Source organism: Apis laboriosa, unplaced genomic scaffold (genome assembly GCF_014066325.1).
Source record: "Apis laboriosa isolate Shangri-la unplaced genomic scaffold, ASM1406632v1 scaffold38_cov145, whole genome shotgun sequence".
Lineage (NCBI taxonomy): Eukaryota > Metazoa > Arthropoda > Insecta > Hymenoptera > Apidae > Apis > Apis laboriosa.
In genome coordinates, this window is record NW_025223092.1 from 3,249,630 (window position 1) to 3,269,011 (window position 19,382).

General features: G+C 22.7%; 5 protein-coding genes across 6 annotated transcripts; 3 read left to right on the forward strand and 2 right to left on the reverse strand.

Annotated features, from left to right (window-relative positions):
* Window positions 1-721: 721 nt before the first annotated feature.
* Window positions 722-3,677, forward strand: LOC122715567 (golgin subfamily A member 6-like protein 22). Its single transcript, XM_043937844.1, has 8 exons — window positions 722-924; window positions 1,490-1,684; window positions 1,908-2,092; window positions 2,171-2,291; window positions 2,374-2,581; window positions 2,693-3,030; window positions 3,118-3,285; window positions 3,388-3,677. Exons 2-8 carry the CDS (start codon window positions 1,646-1,648, stop codon window positions 3,517-3,519), a joined length of 1,191 nt encoding a protein of 396 aa, XP_043793779.1. The 5' UTR covers window positions 722-924; window positions 1,490-1,645; the 3' UTR covers window positions 3,520-3,677.
* Window positions 3,678-4,896: 1,219 nt separating this feature from the next.
* LOC122715538 (mitochondrial 2-oxoglutarate/malate carrier protein-like) lies at window positions 4,897-6,691 on the forward strand. Its single transcript, XM_043937806.1, has 5 exons — window positions 4,897-5,143; window positions 5,282-5,418; window positions 5,759-5,929; window positions 6,052-6,151; window positions 6,499-6,691. The coding sequence occupies exons 1-5, from the start codon at window positions 4,914-4,916 to the stop codon at window positions 6,689-6,691; spliced, it is 831 nt and encodes a 276-aa protein (XP_043793741.1). The 5' UTR covers window positions 4,897-4,913.
* Window positions 6,692-7,262: 571 nt separating this feature from the next.
* LOC122715574 (mitochondrial 2-oxoglutarate/malate carrier protein-like) lies at window positions 7,263-9,705 on the reverse strand. Its single transcript, XM_043937857.1, has 6 exons — window positions 9,617-9,705; window positions 9,070-9,279; window positions 8,725-8,858; window positions 8,026-8,196; window positions 7,549-7,648; window positions 7,263-7,464 (listed from the first exon to the last, which is right to left on the reverse strand). Exons 1-6 carry the CDS (start codon window positions 9,703-9,705, stop codon window positions 7,263-7,265), a joined length of 906 nt encoding a protein of 301 aa, XP_043793792.1.
* Window positions 9,706-10,088: 383 nt separating this feature from the next.
* On the reverse strand, window positions 10,089-14,507 carry LOC122715575 (IQ motif-containing protein H-like). Its single transcript, XM_043937858.1, has 7 exons — window positions 14,352-14,507; window positions 13,661-14,073; window positions 12,723-13,218; window positions 11,411-12,575; window positions 10,889-11,144; window positions 10,463-10,664; window positions 10,089-10,358 (listed from the first exon to the last, which is right to left on the reverse strand). The coding sequence occupies exons 1-7, from the start codon at window positions 14,505-14,507 to the stop codon at window positions 10,089-10,091; spliced, it is 2,958 nt and encodes a 985-aa protein (XP_043793793.1).
* Window positions 14,508-14,985: 478 nt separating this feature from the next.
* LOC122715531 (dymeclin) lies at window positions 14,986-19,382 on the forward strand. Of its 2 annotated transcripts, none has more exons than XM_043937799.1 (12): window positions 14,986-15,328; window positions 15,605-15,908; window positions 15,989-16,192; window positions 16,304-16,548; window positions 16,746-16,961; window positions 17,097-17,272; window positions 17,395-17,520; window positions 17,621-17,734; window positions 17,817-18,032; window positions 18,107-18,289; window positions 18,436-18,552; window positions 19,069-19,382. In XM_043937799.1, exons 2-12 carry the CDS (start codon window positions 15,622-15,624, stop codon window positions 19,237-19,239), a joined length of 2,055 nt encoding a protein of 684 aa, XP_043793734.1. In that variant the 5' UTR covers window positions 14,986-15,328; window positions 15,605-15,621; the 3' UTR covers window positions 19,240-19,382. The 2 variants fall into 2 exon arrangements, with proteins under 2 accessions (XP_043793734.1, XP_043793735.1); XM_043937800.1 differs by having other exon boundaries at window positions 14,986-15,132.

Sequence of the window (19,382 nt, forward strand, 5' to 3'; positions counted from 1 at the left end):
AATTTTTAACGAAAAAAATATTTATATTATATTTTATAATAATAATAAATGATTTTATATGATCTTTATCAAAATTGTAATAGTATTAAATCTTATCGATTGATTTTAATTTAGTTTCCAAGACAACGATTGCGCTGTTTAAAGTTATCTGCAATATCAGTAACGAAAGAAACCATATCTTGTCACTTATAATAATTACTTATATTAATTTTATCAATTTATTATTTTACAATTTATTGTATTATTATATAAACAATAATATTTATCCCGTATTAAAGAAATTATAATTATGGTACAAAATCAAATAATTGAAACTGTGAAACCTACCACTTGCCTATATCGCCAAAATGTAAAACCCATGAAAAGTGTTAAAGTAAGTTATTTTCTTATTTATCCTGACTTTTTATTTTTTAGTTCAAGTAAATAATAAAATAAATTCTTTGATTAAATTGAAAATAATTTATTAATTTTAGCGATTTTTATATAAAATTATATAAATAATTCTTATAATAAAAATCTTTTTATCAGATATCAAAAAGTGGTGTAGAAGAAATAAATCCAAAATATTTGCAACGTTCAATTCGTGCAAATCCATCAAACAAGAAAAAGGATAATATAAAATTAAATGTTGTAAAAGAAAAAAAGAAGGAAGAGAATGAGGAGAAAAAAATATCAAATCCTGAAAAAGAATTGAAAAAGGAAGAGAATAATGAGGAAGAAAAAAAATTAGATGTTAAAGAAGAATTGGAAAAAGAAGAGAATAAGGAAGAAAAAAAATTAGATGTCAAAGAAGAATTGGAAAAGGAAGAGAATAAAAAAGAAAAAAAATTAACTATTAAAGAAGAAGTAGAAAAGGACGAACAGAAATTAGATATTGAAGAAGAATTGAAAAAAAAAGAAAGTGCTATAACATCTACCAAAGAAGTATGTTTCGAATTTCTTAACTTTTATTCTAAGCTATATTTTTTTAATTTTTCTTTCGTAATTCAATTTTCATATTATTCCTATAAAATATATTATTTTTTGAAAACATATTACGTTTTTAATATCGATCGAGAATCAAATTATTCGAAAAAATTTTTAAATTTTAATTAATAATAATTAAATTTTTTTTAATTTGGATTGTGATCTTTAAAAATGTTTTAAAATAATTTTAAAGAGAGACACTTTTTATTTAATTATTTTTATTTGCAATTGTTTATACTATAAATTTTCAATACTTATTTATTTTAGTATAGTTACTAGAATTCTACATAAAAATAGAAGAAAAATGAAAGTATTTATCGAGATAAATTGAACAAATATTAAAGAATCTATTCCGATTATTTAGAATTATATATATACAATATATATTAAATATTTTTTTTTCTTTGCCATGATATATCATATAATAGTAATATATTAAAAATTATTAAAACTCTTTTGAACAATAATTTAAATAGTTTAGTCGTAAATATAATAATAAAATAAAATTATTATTTCTCAATAGATTTTTAAAAGAAGAAGAATAGAGGAACGATTGGCAAGAGAACGAAAAGAAAAAGAAGAAAGAGAAAGATTCGTAAAGGAAGCTGCTGAGAAAAAAGCAGCGGAAAGGGAAGAAATAATAAAACAAGCAAAAAGATTCATTTTTTACAAAAAGCCGATGTGCAAACAAATTAATCAAGGTCTTCTGGTTTCCGAGGTATTTACTATTATTAGAAATATCATAATATAATATGATATAAAAATAATTAATATATGTCAATATTAAATAAAAAAATATGGAGATCATGATTTTGAATAAATAATAAATTTAAATAAAAAATATTTCAATTTCCATTTAGTTCCTTCTTTTATAATTTCTCTTTTTGAAATTAATATATAATAGATTAGATTTGGGATTGTGTTTATTATAATTTCAATAGTGCTTTAGAGAATTGGATGCTCAAATAAAATTTCGAGAAACTCTTAAAAAAATAGATAAAGATGAGGAAGATGCCTATGTGAATAAATTGAAAGAAGACGTAGCAAAGTACGAAGAAGAAACGAAAGAAAAGATGGAAAAGCAGAGGGAGGAAAAAAGAAATTATGCTACCGAATTAAAGAAACAGTAAATTTTTACACACATCCATTTATTATATATGTGTATATATTCACTTCAATAGAATAATTGTTTGTTAATTTTTAGAATAGAAGAAATTAAAAATATCGAGGAAATAAAGAAAAAAAAAAGATTCGAACTTGAGAAACAAGATCAAATAAATATGAATAAATTTTTGCAAGATATAAAGGAATACGAAGCACAACAAGTTAGAAGAGAAAAATTTAATATTTACATGTATTATTTTTTTTTTGTATTATTATTATTTCTTATAGATTAATAATTTGTAGTTGCAAAACAAAAAAGAGAAATTAAAACAATTTTTCAAAGAAGCTATAGAGGACAAGAAACAATTTGATCTCGAGCTTGAACACGAAGACAAATTTGAGGATCGAGCAATTGAGATCTATCGAAATGCTCAATTGCGAATTCAAAAGCTTCATAAATCACTAAAATTAAAAGAGAAAGAAGAGAAAGAGCATCACGCCCAACAAATATGTAATTGACTTTTATTAAAATCTACATTTTTCTAAATTTTTTTCTTTAATAAATAAATAAATGAAACAAAAATTTCAATTATATATTTAACGATTAATTATTTTTAAACAGACGACCAGTTCGATAAGTATCGTATTATTTTGAATGAAAAATTAGCTAATGAGGAACGACTTTTAAAAAAAGCTCAAGAAGAGCAAGAGGAAAATTATCAGAAGAATCAAAAGATACGAAAAGAAAATCATGAAAAAGTGTTAAAGGAGATAAAAGATTTTCGGACGGAACGTATAAATACAAAGTTGAAACAACTTCAAGAAGATGAAGATATGAAGATGTGGGAAATGATGCAAAGGTATAAAACTAATGAATACGATAGGGAAGTGGAAATCGAGGAGCAAAAGAAAAATTGGAACAAAAAAGTAGAATATGGAGAAGAGATAAAAAAATATATTGTAAGTATCCGTACGAGAAAAGGAATTAAAATTATTTTATTAACGTAATAATCAGAATTTAGAAACAATTTTCGTTTCCTCTATCAGAGCGAGAAAGAAGAAGAAAGAAGACAAGCGAAACTTGACGAAGATGAAACTCCAATTGTGAAAAAGATTATTGATATAGAAAATAAAAAGATTCTCGATTATGCGGAAGAAGTTGTAAACGAATCTAAAGGAGTGAGACCGCTTTATCCAATTCTTAAGGCAGTAAAGGTATATAAAATATTGTACTAATTTATTATTCTATTGTGTAATAATTATATAATAAAAAAGTTTAATCTTGAATTATATTGAAATTTAAATTTCAAATTATAGAAATGCAAAGAACAAATGGGCTTACTATCACCGAAGAAAAAAGAAGAAACAATCGTTACAAAACCTAAAAGAAAACGGAAAACTCATAGATATGCAAAATTTGTTCCCGAGGAAAAAATCTGTTATGTGTAACAGAAGAATTCCAATGTTTAATTTTAATCCTATTAATTGAAAATCTAGTAAAATAATATTTACTTCGTATGTGTGAAAAGCGAAATGTAGAAGCATATATTTTTTTGAAAGCATTATATATATATATATAGATTTATAGAAGTAAAAATTTTAAGAAATTTAAGTCGTGATAAATTGTATTTTAATTACATTCATTTGAGTAATAAATTTTATTTTAATTTGACGTATAATCAATAATAAACTATTTTTAAAATATTTTTAAAATATATATAATTTTAAGCAATTTTTAAATATTTAAAAATTATAGAGATTAAGAAAAATGTATATTTAACTTTAACAGATTTTCAAAGATGAAATTAAATTCAAAAATAAATTGTTACAATGAGTATTGGATAGAAAATAAAATATTATTTAAAATAAAAAAATATCAGAAATAATTTAATTATTTTTCATGCATTTTACTTAAATTTTATTTTACTTAATTAAAATCTTTAAATATCAAAAAACTCGCACAATTTACACTGAGCCTGAATAAAATAAAATTATATTATTACCAACTTTTGAATTAAAAATAAATGACACATAAAAATTAGTGATTTTAAAATCGAAGATAAATGATGAAAATAAATTATCTTCTTCGATTCATAAAAAGAAAATTTATATTTTTTAAAATATTTTTATATTTTATAATATTCAAAAATTTTATAAAAATATCCTTATTACTTTTTTATTCAATTTTTTATTTATTTAAAAAATTGATTCTATTAATCAAGATAGAAAATCTATCAATATATAGAGAAATTTTATAAACGATATATATATATATATGTTCAATCTTTTAATTTTTAAGATTAATATTCTATTATATAAATATATACAAGTGGTTATGAACCACATTTATAATATTTTATCATATATGTCATTTTATTGTTAGGTTAATATGCAATACTATTGTGTACTGTTTGTGTTCATATGTGTTTTTAATTATTATGATTTATATTTTTGCAACTTTTACATGACAATTTTATAGATATTATTACAAGAAATATTAACAATATATTTTTTATCGAAGAATTATTACTTATATTATTTATATACATTTATTCAAGAATTTGAAAAATATTGAAAATGTCAGAAAAGAAAAAAGAGCGACTACCTCCAGTATTTACTTTTATAAATGCTGGTCTTTCAGGGTAAATTATCATAATTTTAAATACTTTATTATTTTTTAATATGTTCTAAATTAAGTATTATTATAAATAAAAAAAATAAACATATATCTAAGTATGTGTAAATATAAGGTATGTATAAGTGTAAATTTAATTATTTAATTATTTACATTTTAAGAGATTTTATCATTTGTTTAATTTTAATATAAATCATATAATACATACATGAAAAATTATAGTATGGCAGCAACCTGTGTAGTTCATCCCATGGATGTAATAAAAACCCGGATCCAAGTACAAAAGGAAAAGACTTCGCTCTTTAATGTAATTGCTTCCATATACAGAGAAGAGTCAATTTTGAAATTTTATTCAGGCCTTAGCGCTGGTCTCTTACGACAGGCAACGTACACCACTGTAAGACTTGGTATTTATAATCAACTACAAGAATATTGGAAGTGAGTAAATATTTAAAAAAGAAAATATTTATTTTAAAATTAAATCATCTATGAATATATCGAGCTATTTTATATTATTTAAAAATTTACATACTATTTTAAAAATTCATTGATTTAAATTAAAAATACCTTTAATAGGTCGAAATACACAACGAAACCCAATTTTGGTACATTAGCTCTAATGGCAGCTACGGCTGGAGCTTCGGGAGCCTTTATTGGTACACCAGCAGAAGTTGTTCTCGTAAGAATGACTTCCGATGGTAGATTGCCAAAAGGTTATTTAAATTATTTAATTATACATCATTTTTATTACATATTGGAATTATTTCATATAATTAAATATCTATATTTTTTTCCTAAAAATTTTTTTTCTATCTTCAATATTTTCTTAATCATCATTAAATCTTTTTAATATTAAATAATTTTGAGAAAAAGATAAATCATATATCTAATAATTGATAAATACTTTTAAAAGATTGAAATAAATAATATGTTCATTCAATAAATTATTCATATTTTTTTGGTACGTAACAAAAAAAACATACAAACTAATTAATTTTATTCAATTCAGTAAATTGTTTAATTTGTTAAATTGTATATATTCTGTTTTTATAGAACAGAGAAGAAATTACAAAAATGTATTTAACGCATTCGCGAGGATAGCTAAGGAAGAAGGAATTACCACTCTTTGGAGAGGAAGCGTAGCAACAATGGGTCGAGCAGTGATTGTTAATATCTCTCAGCTTGCAACATACAGTCAAGCAAAATTTTTAATAGCGACAAAATGTTATTATGAATTTCTTAATTTTCTCATTTATTATTTCTTTTTTCTAAAAGAAAATATATCAAATATATTACATATAAATGAATTAATATAAATAGAAATATTATATACATTTTTTATACAGTGGATATCCCGGAAAGTGTTGAATTACATTTTTTTGCATCAATGTTGTCTGGATTCCTTACTACCTTCAATTCTATGCCATTTGATATAGCTAAAACAAGGTAAAATGATATTGATTTTTATATTTATGAATTATGTTAATAATTCTTTATAATATGACTTAAAACTTATGAATATTTATATTTTTCAAATATTATATTTTTCATTATATTCATATTTCATATTCATATTTATAATTAATAGATATAAAAGAATAAAATTTTTTTATATAATTTTAATTCGATGGCCAAAAATTTCTTTATATAAAATTTATTTATTATAATTGATGATTTACATCTCTTATTATTCTTTTGATTATGAAATATTATAATTACATCTTTAATTTAAAATTAATTAAAGAAATTTAGCATCGTTTCATTAATACACATCGTTTATGTCATATTTTCAGAATACAAACCTTAAAAGGTGTAGCAAAACCACCTGGTTTGATAACAATGTTGATAACGATAACGAAGACTGAAGGATTTTTTGCACTTTGGAAAGGTTTCTGGCCTACCTATTGCAAAATAGGTCCACATACTGTTTTAACATTTATAATTAATGAACAAATAGCAAATTTATATAGATGGTATTTTATGTAGATAAATATTAATATTTGTGTACGTATATATATATATGTTAATTTTTTGATAAAAAAAATTTAATTGAATTAAATATTTGTGTTCTTATTTATACTCACATAAAAAAGAAAAACTTTTAAATTGAAAAATAATTTTAATTTATTAATTTACATATTTATTTATTATTAATTTATCACTTTATATTATAATAAAATATTATCTAATATTTTACTATTATTATCATTATCATATTTTTTATATCATATAATTATATAAACTATTAAAGATATAATGGTTAATGTTTCAATTTAAGATTATAGTTTATTTGCAAATCATATTGTAATATTATATTTTGTGTTATAAACAAAATTATAATATTAATATATTTCTACAAAATTACAAAATCAAAGAATCCTATATTCATTATTACATTAAATTATTCTATTAATTATTATCAAAGTATTATTCTATTTAGATTGTAAACAACGAAACATGTAATTAAAGGGGAAAATAATAGAATAAAATCTTTTTTTTAGCACGCGTTATTCATAATCTTTTTTGCGATATTATTTATCAAAATAAAATTCGAAATCTAATCGTCTCTTACAAAGAACATATTATATGCGTATTTAAACTGTTCAAGGCATATCATAGTAATCACGGCATAAGGAGCTGATCTAATATAATATGGAAACCATCCACGGTACAGTGCAAATATTCCTTCCTCTTTCATTGTTATGACTAACATCCGAGGTAAGCTTGGTGGTTTTGTAGGTAAAGCCCAATTTTGTACTCTGTAACGAATAAAAAACAAGAATATTTTTTATCAATAAATAAATATAATAATTATTAAAATATAATAAAATTCTAAGAATTACTTAGTTTTAACTACATCCACAGGAAGTGATGCTAAACACATCACTGTTCCAGAGATCATTGATGCGACAAATGACAACCATAAACCTTCTTCAAAGAGACCTATAGTTATTAATATTACACGTAATTATATAAATATATATATATATATATATATATATATATAATTAATTTTGTTTTTTTATAATTGAATTATACGAATTATGAAAATTAATTCTAATAATTTAAACTTTTTGTAATCATTCATTAAAAATTAATAAATCATTTTTTATAAATAAAAGAAATAAAAATAATACTTTATTACATTAATTTATTTAATTTAATTTTCAATCTTTAAAAATTTTTTAAGCTTTAAATTAAAACTTAAAAAAATTAATTTTCAAAAATTAATTAAATAAGTAATAAATTAATTATTTTGCAAATCTATTCGATTGATAAGATATTTTTCTAAAATTGATAAGCTATTATAATTCATATACCAGTATCTAGTAATGATACTTTCGCTCTACTGTAGGTGCCCAATTGAGTTCCATTCACAAGTGCCCCTCTAGTCATCGTTGGTACAGCTCCTCTCCATAATCTACCAATACCCTCCGTTTTATAAATAGTAATTAATCCGGCGAAAGCATTTCTGTAATTCCGTCGTTTCTCTAAAAATTCATTCTTTAATTTATGTTTTTTCAATATTTTTTAATCAAAAAAAAAAAGAAGATCAAACTTCGTCAAAAAATATTTATTTATTTGTATTATTTTAATATCTTATTCTTTTTTCATTATTATATTAATTAATTCAATAAAATATCATAAAAAACAAGTATTTTCTATAGCAATATATGATTGAAAATTTTTTTTTTTCTTTTCTTTTTTCCTAATTAATAGAATTTACATAATCTATATACCTATATATCTATTCATGAAAAAAATATTAATGTAGATTTGAAAATTCTATAAATTATTTATCTTATAATATTAAATTGAATATGAATTATTTCATATAACATTTAAAAGATTCTTTTTAATTTTTTTCTCAACTCTCTTTAATTGAAATTTTGTTTATGTTACTTATAATAATTATTATTATAGTTTATTTACATAGATACTTTGCATAAATAAAATTTTCATATATTCTTTAGAAAACAAGGATGAAACTTATTACTTAATTTAAGAAAAATACTCACCAGGAGGTAATTGTAGGTCACCTACCATACGAACTAAAATCAAATCGGACGGTGTCCCAACAAATGCACCAACAGTACCAGACAGCATTCCAATACCGAGCATTGTAGCATAATTTAAACGACCAAAATAACCCCTAAATTTCAAATTTTAGTTTTCTTTAATTAATTCGTAATCTTATAATATTTACAATTACGATGAATTATTATATATGATAAATGATTTATATAAATATATATAATTAATATTTAAAAAAAATATGAAAAAAAATATTTTCTAAAAAATCAAATTACTTTATTAAGGATTAATATAGGATTAATTAATTAAATTAGACATAATATATTTACTGGGCTAAATCATATAATGTAGTATAGCAGCCAAGCCTTGCAGTGCTATATGTTAATTGTCGAAGAATAGCTGCAGTCCAACCAACATAAAATCCCCGAATTCCAACTTCCTTTAAAGTCTGTTTTATTGTCTCTTGCAAAGATGTACGTGTAATTTGCATACGTAATTTGGCTAAATCCATAGGATACACTGAAGTTTGTGATATGACACTGCATGACATGTGAAAATAAAAGGTCAGAATTAAAAAATTAAAGATAAATAGAATTAAAGAAATTAAAGATAGAAAACTTTTCATATTTAAAATTTTTAAAAAATTTTAAATTAATTTTAAATGAAAAGAATTTTTATATTTGTTATATTTTTATATTTTATATTTATATTAAATATAAATTAGAAAATGAATTGTTCTAATATATTTTATTAATTATAAATATAATATAATATAAATATAAAAATTCTTATTAAAATTTTAAAATAAAAAATTAAATTTAAATCTTCAAATATCAACAAAAAAATATAAAATATAAAAAATATTGAACATTTTACCCTGATAGTCCACCAATAATGAAGTTAACATAAATAGGCAATTTTTGATCCTTATGAACCAATAATAATACTGAATCATCGTTTATCATTAAATTATGAGAATTTACTGATAACAAATGCATAATCTTTGTTAAAATTTGATGAAATATATTATTTCAAACTAATTTATTGTTTTACGATTCATATGTGAGAATTTAGCAACATTTAATGATTCATAAATCTATAGTCTGTCTGTTTATATATGTAAATCTTAAATATGAAGTAATGAGTACTTTTAATTATTATAATAAGATGAATAATCATATTAATCACTATATGAATAAATTATTATGTATGATATAAATAATAAAGAAACAAAATTTAATGAATTGAATGAATTACAAAATAAATATTCAAAGCCAAAAATCTATTATATTCTATATTATCAATAAAAAAATAATAATATATATATTGATGGATAATTCATGATAATTTACGACAAATTTAGACATTTGTCGGTAATATAATCACTATAGCTGAGTGAAAGTTTTAAGAAGTAGTCACTAAGAATTGGTAAATTTGTTTCTGGCTTATGCTTCGTTTTCATTAACAAAGTTATATGCAATTTTTCCAAACATTTATGTATCATTTTCAATGTATTGCTCATAGCAGGACTAACAGCGACCATCTGAGCAAGACTTCGAATTTCTCCATCGTGTAGAAGTATGTTACACCCTTGTTTTTTTACTCTATCATAAAAAATCTGTAACTCGAAAATGAATTTTTTAAATTAAAAAAAAAAATATTATGATGGATAAAAAGAAGTGAAATGTATTGCATAAAAAAAAAAATAGTAAATAAACGTACATCACATGATTCGAATAAACTTTTGAGATTATGCCATTTATAATTGGAAAATCTACTATGATGTAGTTGAGTAATTGCAACTGCAAATCTTTCTACAGTTTCATCCCATTCCACTGTTTTATTTGTTAATAAGAGAGATGATTTTCTTTTTTCCATTTGCGAAGCTATTGCAATATCGCTGATAAAATTATCTTTGTCAACACTATTTAAATATAAAATGGAATTTAAAAAATTCTTTCAAAAGAACACTTTAGAAAAGATAATATTAAAAATTGCACAATAAAATTTATTTTTATTGAATATAATGAAATTATTAAATAAATAAATTTTAACAAATCCTTTCAAAAAAATTATTGATTAAAAATTACAGATATAAATATTTTTTAATTTAAAAAAAGATTTTTTAAATCGATTTATTTTACTTACTTATACCATCCATTAATTGCAAATTTCATCCACTCGATATAACTTTGCAAAGGGGTATAATAAGGAAATACGTTTAATATTAATATGATTAATCTCTCCTCTTGCTTATGCATATAGCAATAACAATCGACACTTAAATAACCAAAGTATCCTCTATTTTGTATATCTTTAGCAAATTTGTTCACTATTGGTTGTAAATTTGAAATGTCCACAGAAGTTTGAGGTAACATATAAATAGTTGTACCATATATCGATTCTGTTAATAAAATAAGACATTTATAAATCACAAAAGAATATTTTTTTATTCATTAATTTTATTCATTATTTTATTCATGAATTAAATTTTTGAAATCTATTTCCGTTAATATTACGTTTTTTTAAAAAAAACTTGATTTTCATATACTGACTATTTTTATATCATAATAAAAAATTTATTTTATTTTCATTTGTAAACTCATAATTATGTTAAAAAAGTAGAAAATATTTCATGTTTGATAAATGTATAAATATATAAAATGATACCTAAGTTTATTCTATTGGCGCTACCCAACCATTTAGGTCCCTTTTTGGTCACTTTCGCTGGGATAAACAAAGAAAGTTGAATCGATTCGGAATCAGGCGGAATTGCTTGGATTATGCATCCAAATTTTTGCACATGTTCATAAAACTTATCCCAATTAGCATATATTCTCGATAATCGTGTCACGCTCCGTATAACTAACGGTATATGGTTCTTCATTTTCTTAAGATACTCATCTCGCACACTCGATTGAATTTCCCAAATGTCCTCAAACTTTTCCCGTTCCCGCCTTAACTGCGGCATGAACGGAACGCTGATGTGATTGATCAGAAAAAATCCGCAATGCTTGCCCGCTATACCGTAATTCAATTTGAACAACCACGTGCTAATTTCGGTATGAAGGACCATTAACTCGGATAAAGAGGAGCAAAGATTTTCAAAGTCTGTTATATGCCTTCTGTGTGGTGGTTGAGAGAGGCCAAGATTCTCGATTATCTCACACATATTGGAGGCGTTTAGAAGTATTCTTTGCGCCTCCATGTCGGGACTCAATAAAGGAAGGTTCAGAGTACCGGCCAATCTCATGTCACATTCGTCGACAATGTAAGGCAAGAAGTAAGCCAATTTTCCCTCGATCTTGTTCTTGATCTCGTTAATTGATTCTTGGGAACAATGAAGGATCCTGGATACATTTAAAGTAAGTTTTTTAAATGTATCCATTTGCGAAAGAGCGATGAATGTGATTCGTTTCGCGATTTCTTCGGAAGGTGATATGGACTCAATGAAATCGTTGTACATTATTAATATGTCTTTGACAGGCTTCACGGGTAGGATGTAGATCACCTCGGTGTTTAGATTGCGAACGAAACAGATTCGCAATAACATAATATTTTGATAAATGGGTAACAATTTTGGATTGAGTATTTGGCGTAATTCTAAGGGATAACCCATGGACGGTAGGTGTACAACTATGTGCGGTTGTAGTACCATCGAATCGAATTCTATACTAAGTTTTTGAGTAAGATCCCGAGTTTCTTGCAAAAAACCCAGCATTTTTTTTAGATAACGTCGATGCATTTCCCTCCTTGTTTTTAACGAAATCCAGAAAAACCATATGAGACTGGCGGCTATGTAAAGACGTGCCGATTCTATTTTCTTTTTTCGTAACTAAAAATGGAATTGATTAGATATATTTAATTTTTTTATTTTTATCTTCTATTTCTATTTTATTTTCCTTAGTGCTTAATTTTATTTCATTAAAATCTAAAAATAAGTGAAAGTGGATTAAACTTGTCCAACAAAAATAATATTTACCCAATATCCACGCCAATGAGCTTGTATTAGTGTCGCAGCTGCAGATTTCTGTTCGATTTTTTGAAATTGTAACTTCAAACTTTTTAACCAAATAGCATCGTGTTTGTTTGTCAAAAGAGGAATTAAATCTGTTTTCGATAATATAAAATTTATCATCGTAACGTTCGATATGAAATCAAAAGTTGCGCGTGCATTCAATTGTAACAAAGGTATCGAACGTTTCTTTGCAATTTTTTCGATTTGTGGGCGAAGAACTAAATGCCACTTTGAACTATATTGACGTCCATAAAGATCTAAAACTTTTGTCCAAACATCATTAATTTTAAATTCTCCATCAACAAATTTTAAGTTGTTCAATTTTGAGAATTCATCTTTCAGAGAGGAAACAGTGTAAACTTCCTTCTGCTTAAGAAACTGAAGGAACTCTACGATTGATGACGGTTGAATATCATTTATATCAGTTATATCAGTAACAAGTTTGAAAACAGGATCATTCCTTTTAAAAAAAATTATTATTATTAATAATATTAATAATAAATTAATAAATAAAAAAGTAAATTAATAAATAAAATATATATGTATATATTTATATGTATTCTTATCTCAATATCAAATATTAATTTTAAATACAATATTTATTAAAATTATTTTCAAATTGAATATTAATTTTTTTAATAATGCAAATAATTAATATTTATCAATTTTATTTTGTAATTATGTTTATTTATATTATTATTTCTCTATATATACTAATATATATTCATAGGACATTTTTGAAGAGTCCGATTAATTTTAGAGGCCAAAATATAAAAGTTGGTATATGTTGGTGAAAGTTTATTTACATAGTTTTAAGCAATTTAAATTTGGATTAGATTAGAAAGAACATTGAAATAGAATGAAATATCTTAAAGAAATAATAGATTAAAGAAGTTACCTACAAATCAATTCGTTTTTTTGGCAAGGAGAACATACTTGTTCTTAACCAAATAATATCTTGCATAAATTTCAAATCATGCTCATCGAATTCCGTTCGTTCTTCTTTTCTTGGTTGTTTCAAGATATTTTGGGTATCATCAAGATTCCATATAGTTTTATTCTTCCAAGTACAATGACACAATTCATCATCCTCTGGTTCTTCAAATATATCATGATATATTTGACAAGATTTTCTCATCTCTTCCGGAGATATATAAGATGGTGGTTGCATGCGACCTTTTATTGATGTTATTAAGTCAATGTTCAAACGTATGAAAGTCTCTTCGCATAGTTGTTCCATATTTATGAGCTCTTCTAAAATATACTTGTGGAACATGTGAATGTAATTTACAGCGGCGTCACTGATTTTCTTATTCTCCGGACTATTCGCAAAAAAGTAAGACAAATCTGATATAATTATTATTTTCAAACTTATAAATAATTATTTGTTAATAATGTTATAATTCTAATTTCAAAAGATTTCTTTTTTATTATTAATTATTTAAAATTATATAGAATTATATATATATAGAAAGAAATTAAAATTTAAAAAAAATTTGCTTTTAATACGATTATTAAACGTTATTTCTGAATTAAATTTAAATTTAAATTTTTATGTTATTCAAAACACTTTTTATTATAAATATTATAAACTAACCTATTTTCTTGAATTAATTCTTTCTTACGTGTATTAAGAAATTGCTTAATAAGATTAACTTGTTCTCGTATTCCCTTGATACAAGATTTTAGCATATCTAGAAATTGAAAATTTAATTCTTCGGTTCGTAAATTTTTATGATAACGATTCATTTTAGTAATTTTATTATAATAATGAAGATTTTTAATGTAGATAAAACTTCATAAATATCTTTTAAATATTTATTTTAAAAAAATTTATTTATATACATAATATATAATAATATTGTTATTAAAATTATGTTAATTATAACTTTTTAATTCAATTGAATATGTTGCAATTAAATATATCTATTTTTTATTGAGGGTGTCATTATTTTATATTGATTTCATTTATTATAACTATAAATCATGATCTAAATAGTAATAAATATTTTATTTATTACTATAGATATTAAGTACATGTATTCAAAATATAAATTGATATAATTGTATCGTAATTGTAATGTAATCGAAAATATGTATAAATTTGAATAAAAAATAGATTCAAATCGATTATCAGCACAACCATACTATGACGTATTAATACGTCATTTTAATGATGTGGAATCAGTTTCCATGTATTATATTCAATATATATTTTAGTTTTTATTTTTTGATAATAACTTTTATAATAGAATTAAATGCAATTACAAATTATTATTAACTAATTGAATATGTATATTGAATGAATAACAAAGATGGCGCTCATTTTGATTTATCTATATATTTGTAAAGTGCTCATTTGACATATGAAGAGGTTATATTCCTTCCTGTTTCTCATTATATTGATATTGCCTACAAACGTGTTGTACAAAAAGTTTAATGATAATTTTGACACGAAAAATACGTAGGAGCATAAAAAAGATTGTGTATGAAAGGAAATTGCATAATATATATATATATTTAGAAAGTATTATTGAATTATTAAATTTCTATGACACTGGATTGTCAAAGTATGTTATATGATGTTTTCATGTGATTGAAATGTTTTTTATTTGTTTTCTCTTATGAATGTGATATGGTGCAATCTATAAATTATATTTTTATTACAATTATGTACAATTTATTAAAAAATATAATAGATTTAATCTATAATATGAAATTATCAAAAATAAATAGGCATTGTTTTTCATATAAAATAAAAATAAAAAAAATGTTTTACAAATAAATATCACTTTTCGTTAAAATTTTTAATTATGAAAAAAATGCAATATATGTTTTACTTTTAGAAGTTTAAAACAAGGCAATGGGTACAACACCAAGTCGATATGATGATCTATCTAAAAATATTTATTTAGAGAAATTTTGTGGGAAAAAAAGTATTCTTCCAAATGATCCATTTTGGAACACATTTTTATCCTACAACATAAGACCACCTGTTACAAGAAATGATCAAATAGAATTGGATTCTAGATTGGATTCCTCATGTCAACAATTACTTGCAAATAATATAAGTACTGGTAATTTTGGTAGTTTGATACAAGTTGCTCTTATGCGTGCTAGCAATTTACTTGCACCAATGCAAAATCAAAAGTATGATATTTTTAATATTATATTTTAAAACTGGGATATATATTATATCATTTATATTATTAATTAATTATAATTTATAGAATCATATCAGCATGGCAAACATATAATGCATTGTTTGCGGTCAGATGTATATTAAAATATTTGATTGAAACAGTTGGTGAAGAAGAAATGATAAAGCATATAGAAGCACCACAACTACCAGTACCAACACAGTCAAATGCATCTTATAGATTAAAAGATCTTTTTGAAGCATTAGTTGATATTATAACAGATGTACCACTATGGTAAGTAAATTACAATAGCTCTATTATGTATGTATACTACATATTATATATATATTAAAATTATATGTTAAATAAAATCATATTTTATATAAAAAAAATTTATTTTGACAGTGAATTCACATATGTTGTACATCTAGAAGCTATAAATTGTTTATTAGTACTACTTTCTGTACAACTATTTTCTCAAACTGCAGCTGAATATAGCTGTATATACAGAATAGCAATGCATTCACATTCTAGTGAACATGCTCCAGCAATGGTGTGTACATTATTACATAATTTTGTGCAGCAAGAACATGCTCCTCCTGGTTTACTTACACAGCAACCAGGAGGGAGTATTGTTTTTAGTATAGCTGGTATGTTTAATAATAATATATATTATATATTATTGTATTATATCTTTTTATAAAATAATATATTATTAAATTCTTGTTAAATTAGTAATATATTATTAAGTAATATATATTGTTAAATAATTATTAAATTTAATTATATTTTATATTAAGTATTATTTTGTTTAAAGAAAAAATAATTTATTATTGAAACATTTTAGCTGGATTATGGAATGTAATTACAATGGGTATGGGTAGTAGTTTAAAAAATGTACAAGTTACAAGTAATGGTACTTCTGAAGAGGAAGAACGAAAACGCGATACAGAAACACCTCTTGCTAGTCAATCATTATTACTTTTATTGGTATTAACAAATCATTGTACTGCAACCCAAAATCCTTATAGGAATGCACTTTTTACATTTGTAGATATGCAAGGCTAGTATTAATTTCTCTCAATTTATTTTAAAATATTTAATTAAATAAATTAATTTTACAATAATATAAAAAATAAAATATGAATAAACTAATACATATATATATGTATATATATATATGTATATATGATTTTAGAAGATTATTCCACAATGCAAGGAAAAAGCGCATTTAGATTTAATATAAATAAATTATATAATACTATATGTAAAATACCAAACACGGATGAGGTTACATTATTATTATACATGTTGCTACATAGGAATTCAAGTGTAAAACAAGATATCATGAGAAGACCAGATATACAACTATTAGTGAGTATAAATTTAAACAAATTTAAAATATTGATTTATTAATTATTAATTATTTAAAAATATTATATTAATTTAAATTTAAACATATCATAAAATTTATAATTGATGTTTTTACATACCAGGTAACACCAATACTTCAAATATTATATCATGCTCCAAATAATACATCCCATCATATTTATATGTCTCTTATTATTCTCTTAATTTTAAGTGAAGATGAAACATTTAATAAAAGAATACATGAAATAGTAAGTATTATTTTAAAATAATCAATTTTAATTTTATTTAAAAAATTATACAAAGATATATAAAATTTTGAATTAATTAATACTAATTATTTATTCTCAGATGCTTAAAGGTGTAAATTGGTATACAGAAAGATCAATAAGTGAAATATCATTAGGAGGTCTATTAATACTTGTTGTCATAAGAACCATACAATATAATATGTTTAAAATGAGGGTAAACATATATAAAAACAAATATAAATATGATAGAAAATTAATATATAATTATATAACAAAATATTTTTTTAATTTTTCAGGATAAATATCTTCATACAAATTGTTTAGCAGCTTTAGCAAATATGTCAGCACAATTTACATCTTTACATCCTTATGTTAGTCAAAGATTATTAAGTTTGTTTGAAACTCTTGCAAAGAAACATGCTAGATTGGAAACAAAAATACGTACGCAGCCTTCTGTTTCTTCCGATAATACTACTATTACAATTAATGGAACAACAGCAAACACAGACTTGGTAATCTTCTACAATAATTTATATTTCATTGCAAATAATTAATAAATAATCTATATGTTAAACATGAATTTCAGATTCAAGACTTAACAATACTTGAAGAAGTTCTACGAATGGTATTAGAGATTATAAATAGTTGTTTAACTCATAGACTTGCACATAATCCAAATTTAATATATACTCTTTTGTACAAAAAAGATATTTTTCAACCATTTAGAATGCATTCAGCATTTCAAGATATTGTGCAAAACATAGATTCTGTGAGTTTTAATATAGAATATTTTATATTTCTTGCTTATGAGTTATACATATAGTAATATATAGTTATACATATTATACATTTCTAAATTATTATTTTATATTATATTTTACGAAAAAATTTAAATGAATATATTATATTAATCAGGTCATAAATTTCTTTTCTTATAAATTGGAGCAAAAAGATCAATCACAACTTGGTGTAAGTCAAGTTTTAACTACAATTCAGCAAGGTACTAGTGAATGGCCACGTGATCGTTTAAGGGTATGTTTAATCTCTTAGTATATAATTTTAGTTAATTGAATTATGTTAACACATTCCATGCAAAGCTAAAATAACTATCACAAAGTTTTGATCTATAACATGTTAAAATGTTGAGCAGCGATAGTTTGATACTATTTTAATCAATATATTCACGAATATTTGAAATATATATTGAATGATGAATTAAAAAAATCCATACATGGATTAAATTAAATTTTTTTTTTATGGCATTATTGAAATTTTATTTAATTGATAGATTTCGCATGTTAATATATGTATATTATAATAGATATTTAATTATCTAAAATACATGCATAAATATGTATATATATTTTATAAAATTTGGAAAAGCTATAAAATAAGTATATTAATCATATAAAAAGATCAATGAAATTTTTAATTTAAATATATTTTATTCATAAAATAAATTATAATTAATTAATCATGATTTATTAATTTTTATAATTTATTAATTTTATTGAATTATATTATTTATTTTATTTATATATTTTACAGAAATTTCCAGAACTAAAATTTAAATATGTAGAAGAGGAACAACCAGAAGAATTTTTTATTCCTTATGTATGGAGTGTTGTATGTCAAAGTGCATTGTTACATTGGAATGCAGAAAATATAAAATTATTTTCACCTCATAGTGGTGAACAAACAACAATTATTGTTTGCTGATACTGAGATAAAAGCTGCTGCTTGCAGTAGATATATAATATAGCATATATAAAAAATATTGGAAACTTCTTCATAAATCAGAAAAACATTTATTTGATACAAAAATAATACATTATTTATTGCAAAATTAAAATCAAAACATG

Bases quoted from the DNA above. Each gene is read 5' to 3' on its own strand.
- LOC122715538 (XM_043937806.1), top strand. From the start codon at position 4,914: ATGAAAAATTATAGTATGGCAGCAACCTGTGTAGTTCATCCCATGGAT. The intron at 5,144-5,281 runs GTGAGTAAATAT...TACCTTTAATAG, and splicing joins CAACTACAAGAATATTGGAA to GTCGAAATACACAACGAAAC. The intron at 5,419-5,758 runs GTTATTTAAATT...CTGTTTTTATAG, and splicing joins CGATGGTAGATTGCCAAAAG to AACAGAGAAGAAATTACAAA.
- LOC122715574 (XM_043937857.1), bottom strand. From the start codon at position 9,705: ATGATAAACGATGATTCAGTATTATTATTGGTTCATAAGGATCAAAAA. The intron at 9,280-9,616 runs GTAAAATGTTCA...CATGTCATGCAG, and splicing joins ATTATTGGTGGACTATCAGG to TGTCATATCACAAACTTCAG. The intron at 7,649-8,025 runs GTATATGAATTA...TAATAACTATAG, and splicing joins AGTATCATTACTAGATACTG to GTCTCTTTGAAGAAGGTTTA.
- LOC122715531 (XM_043937799.1), top strand. From the start codon at position 15,622: ATGGGTACAACACCAAGTCGATATGATGATCTATCTAAAAATATTTAT. The intron at 17,273-17,394 runs GTGAGTATAAAT...TTTACATACCAG, and splicing joins GACCAGATATACAACTATTA to GTAACACCAATACTTCAAAT. The intron at 17,735-17,816 runs GTAAACATATAT...TTAATTTTTCAG, and splicing joins ATAATATGTTTAAAATGAGG to GATAAATATCTTCATACAAA.
- LOC122715567 (XM_043937844.1), top strand. From the start codon at position 1,646: ATGTGCAAACAAATTAATCAAGGTCTTCTGGTTTCCGAG. The intron at 2,582-2,692 runs GTAATTGACTTT...ATTTTTAAACAG, and splicing joins GCATCACGCCCAACAAATAT to ACGACCAGTTCGATAAGTAT. The intron at 3,031-3,117 runs GTAAGTATCCGT...TTCCTCTATCAG, and splicing joins AAGAGATAAAAAAATATATT to AGCGAGAAAGAAGAAGAAAG.
- LOC122715575 (XM_043937858.1), bottom strand. From the start codon at position 14,507: ATGAATCGTTATCATAAAAATTTACGAACCGAAGAATTAAATTTTCAA. The intron at 14,074-14,351 runs GTTTATAATATT...AATAGTCCGGAG, and splicing joins TAATTCAAGAAAATAGGTTA to AATAAGAAAATCAGTGACGC. The intron at 10,665-10,888 runs GTAAGTAAAATA...ATATTTAAATAG, and splicing joins GCAATTAATGGATGGTATAA to TGTTGACAAAGATAATTTTA.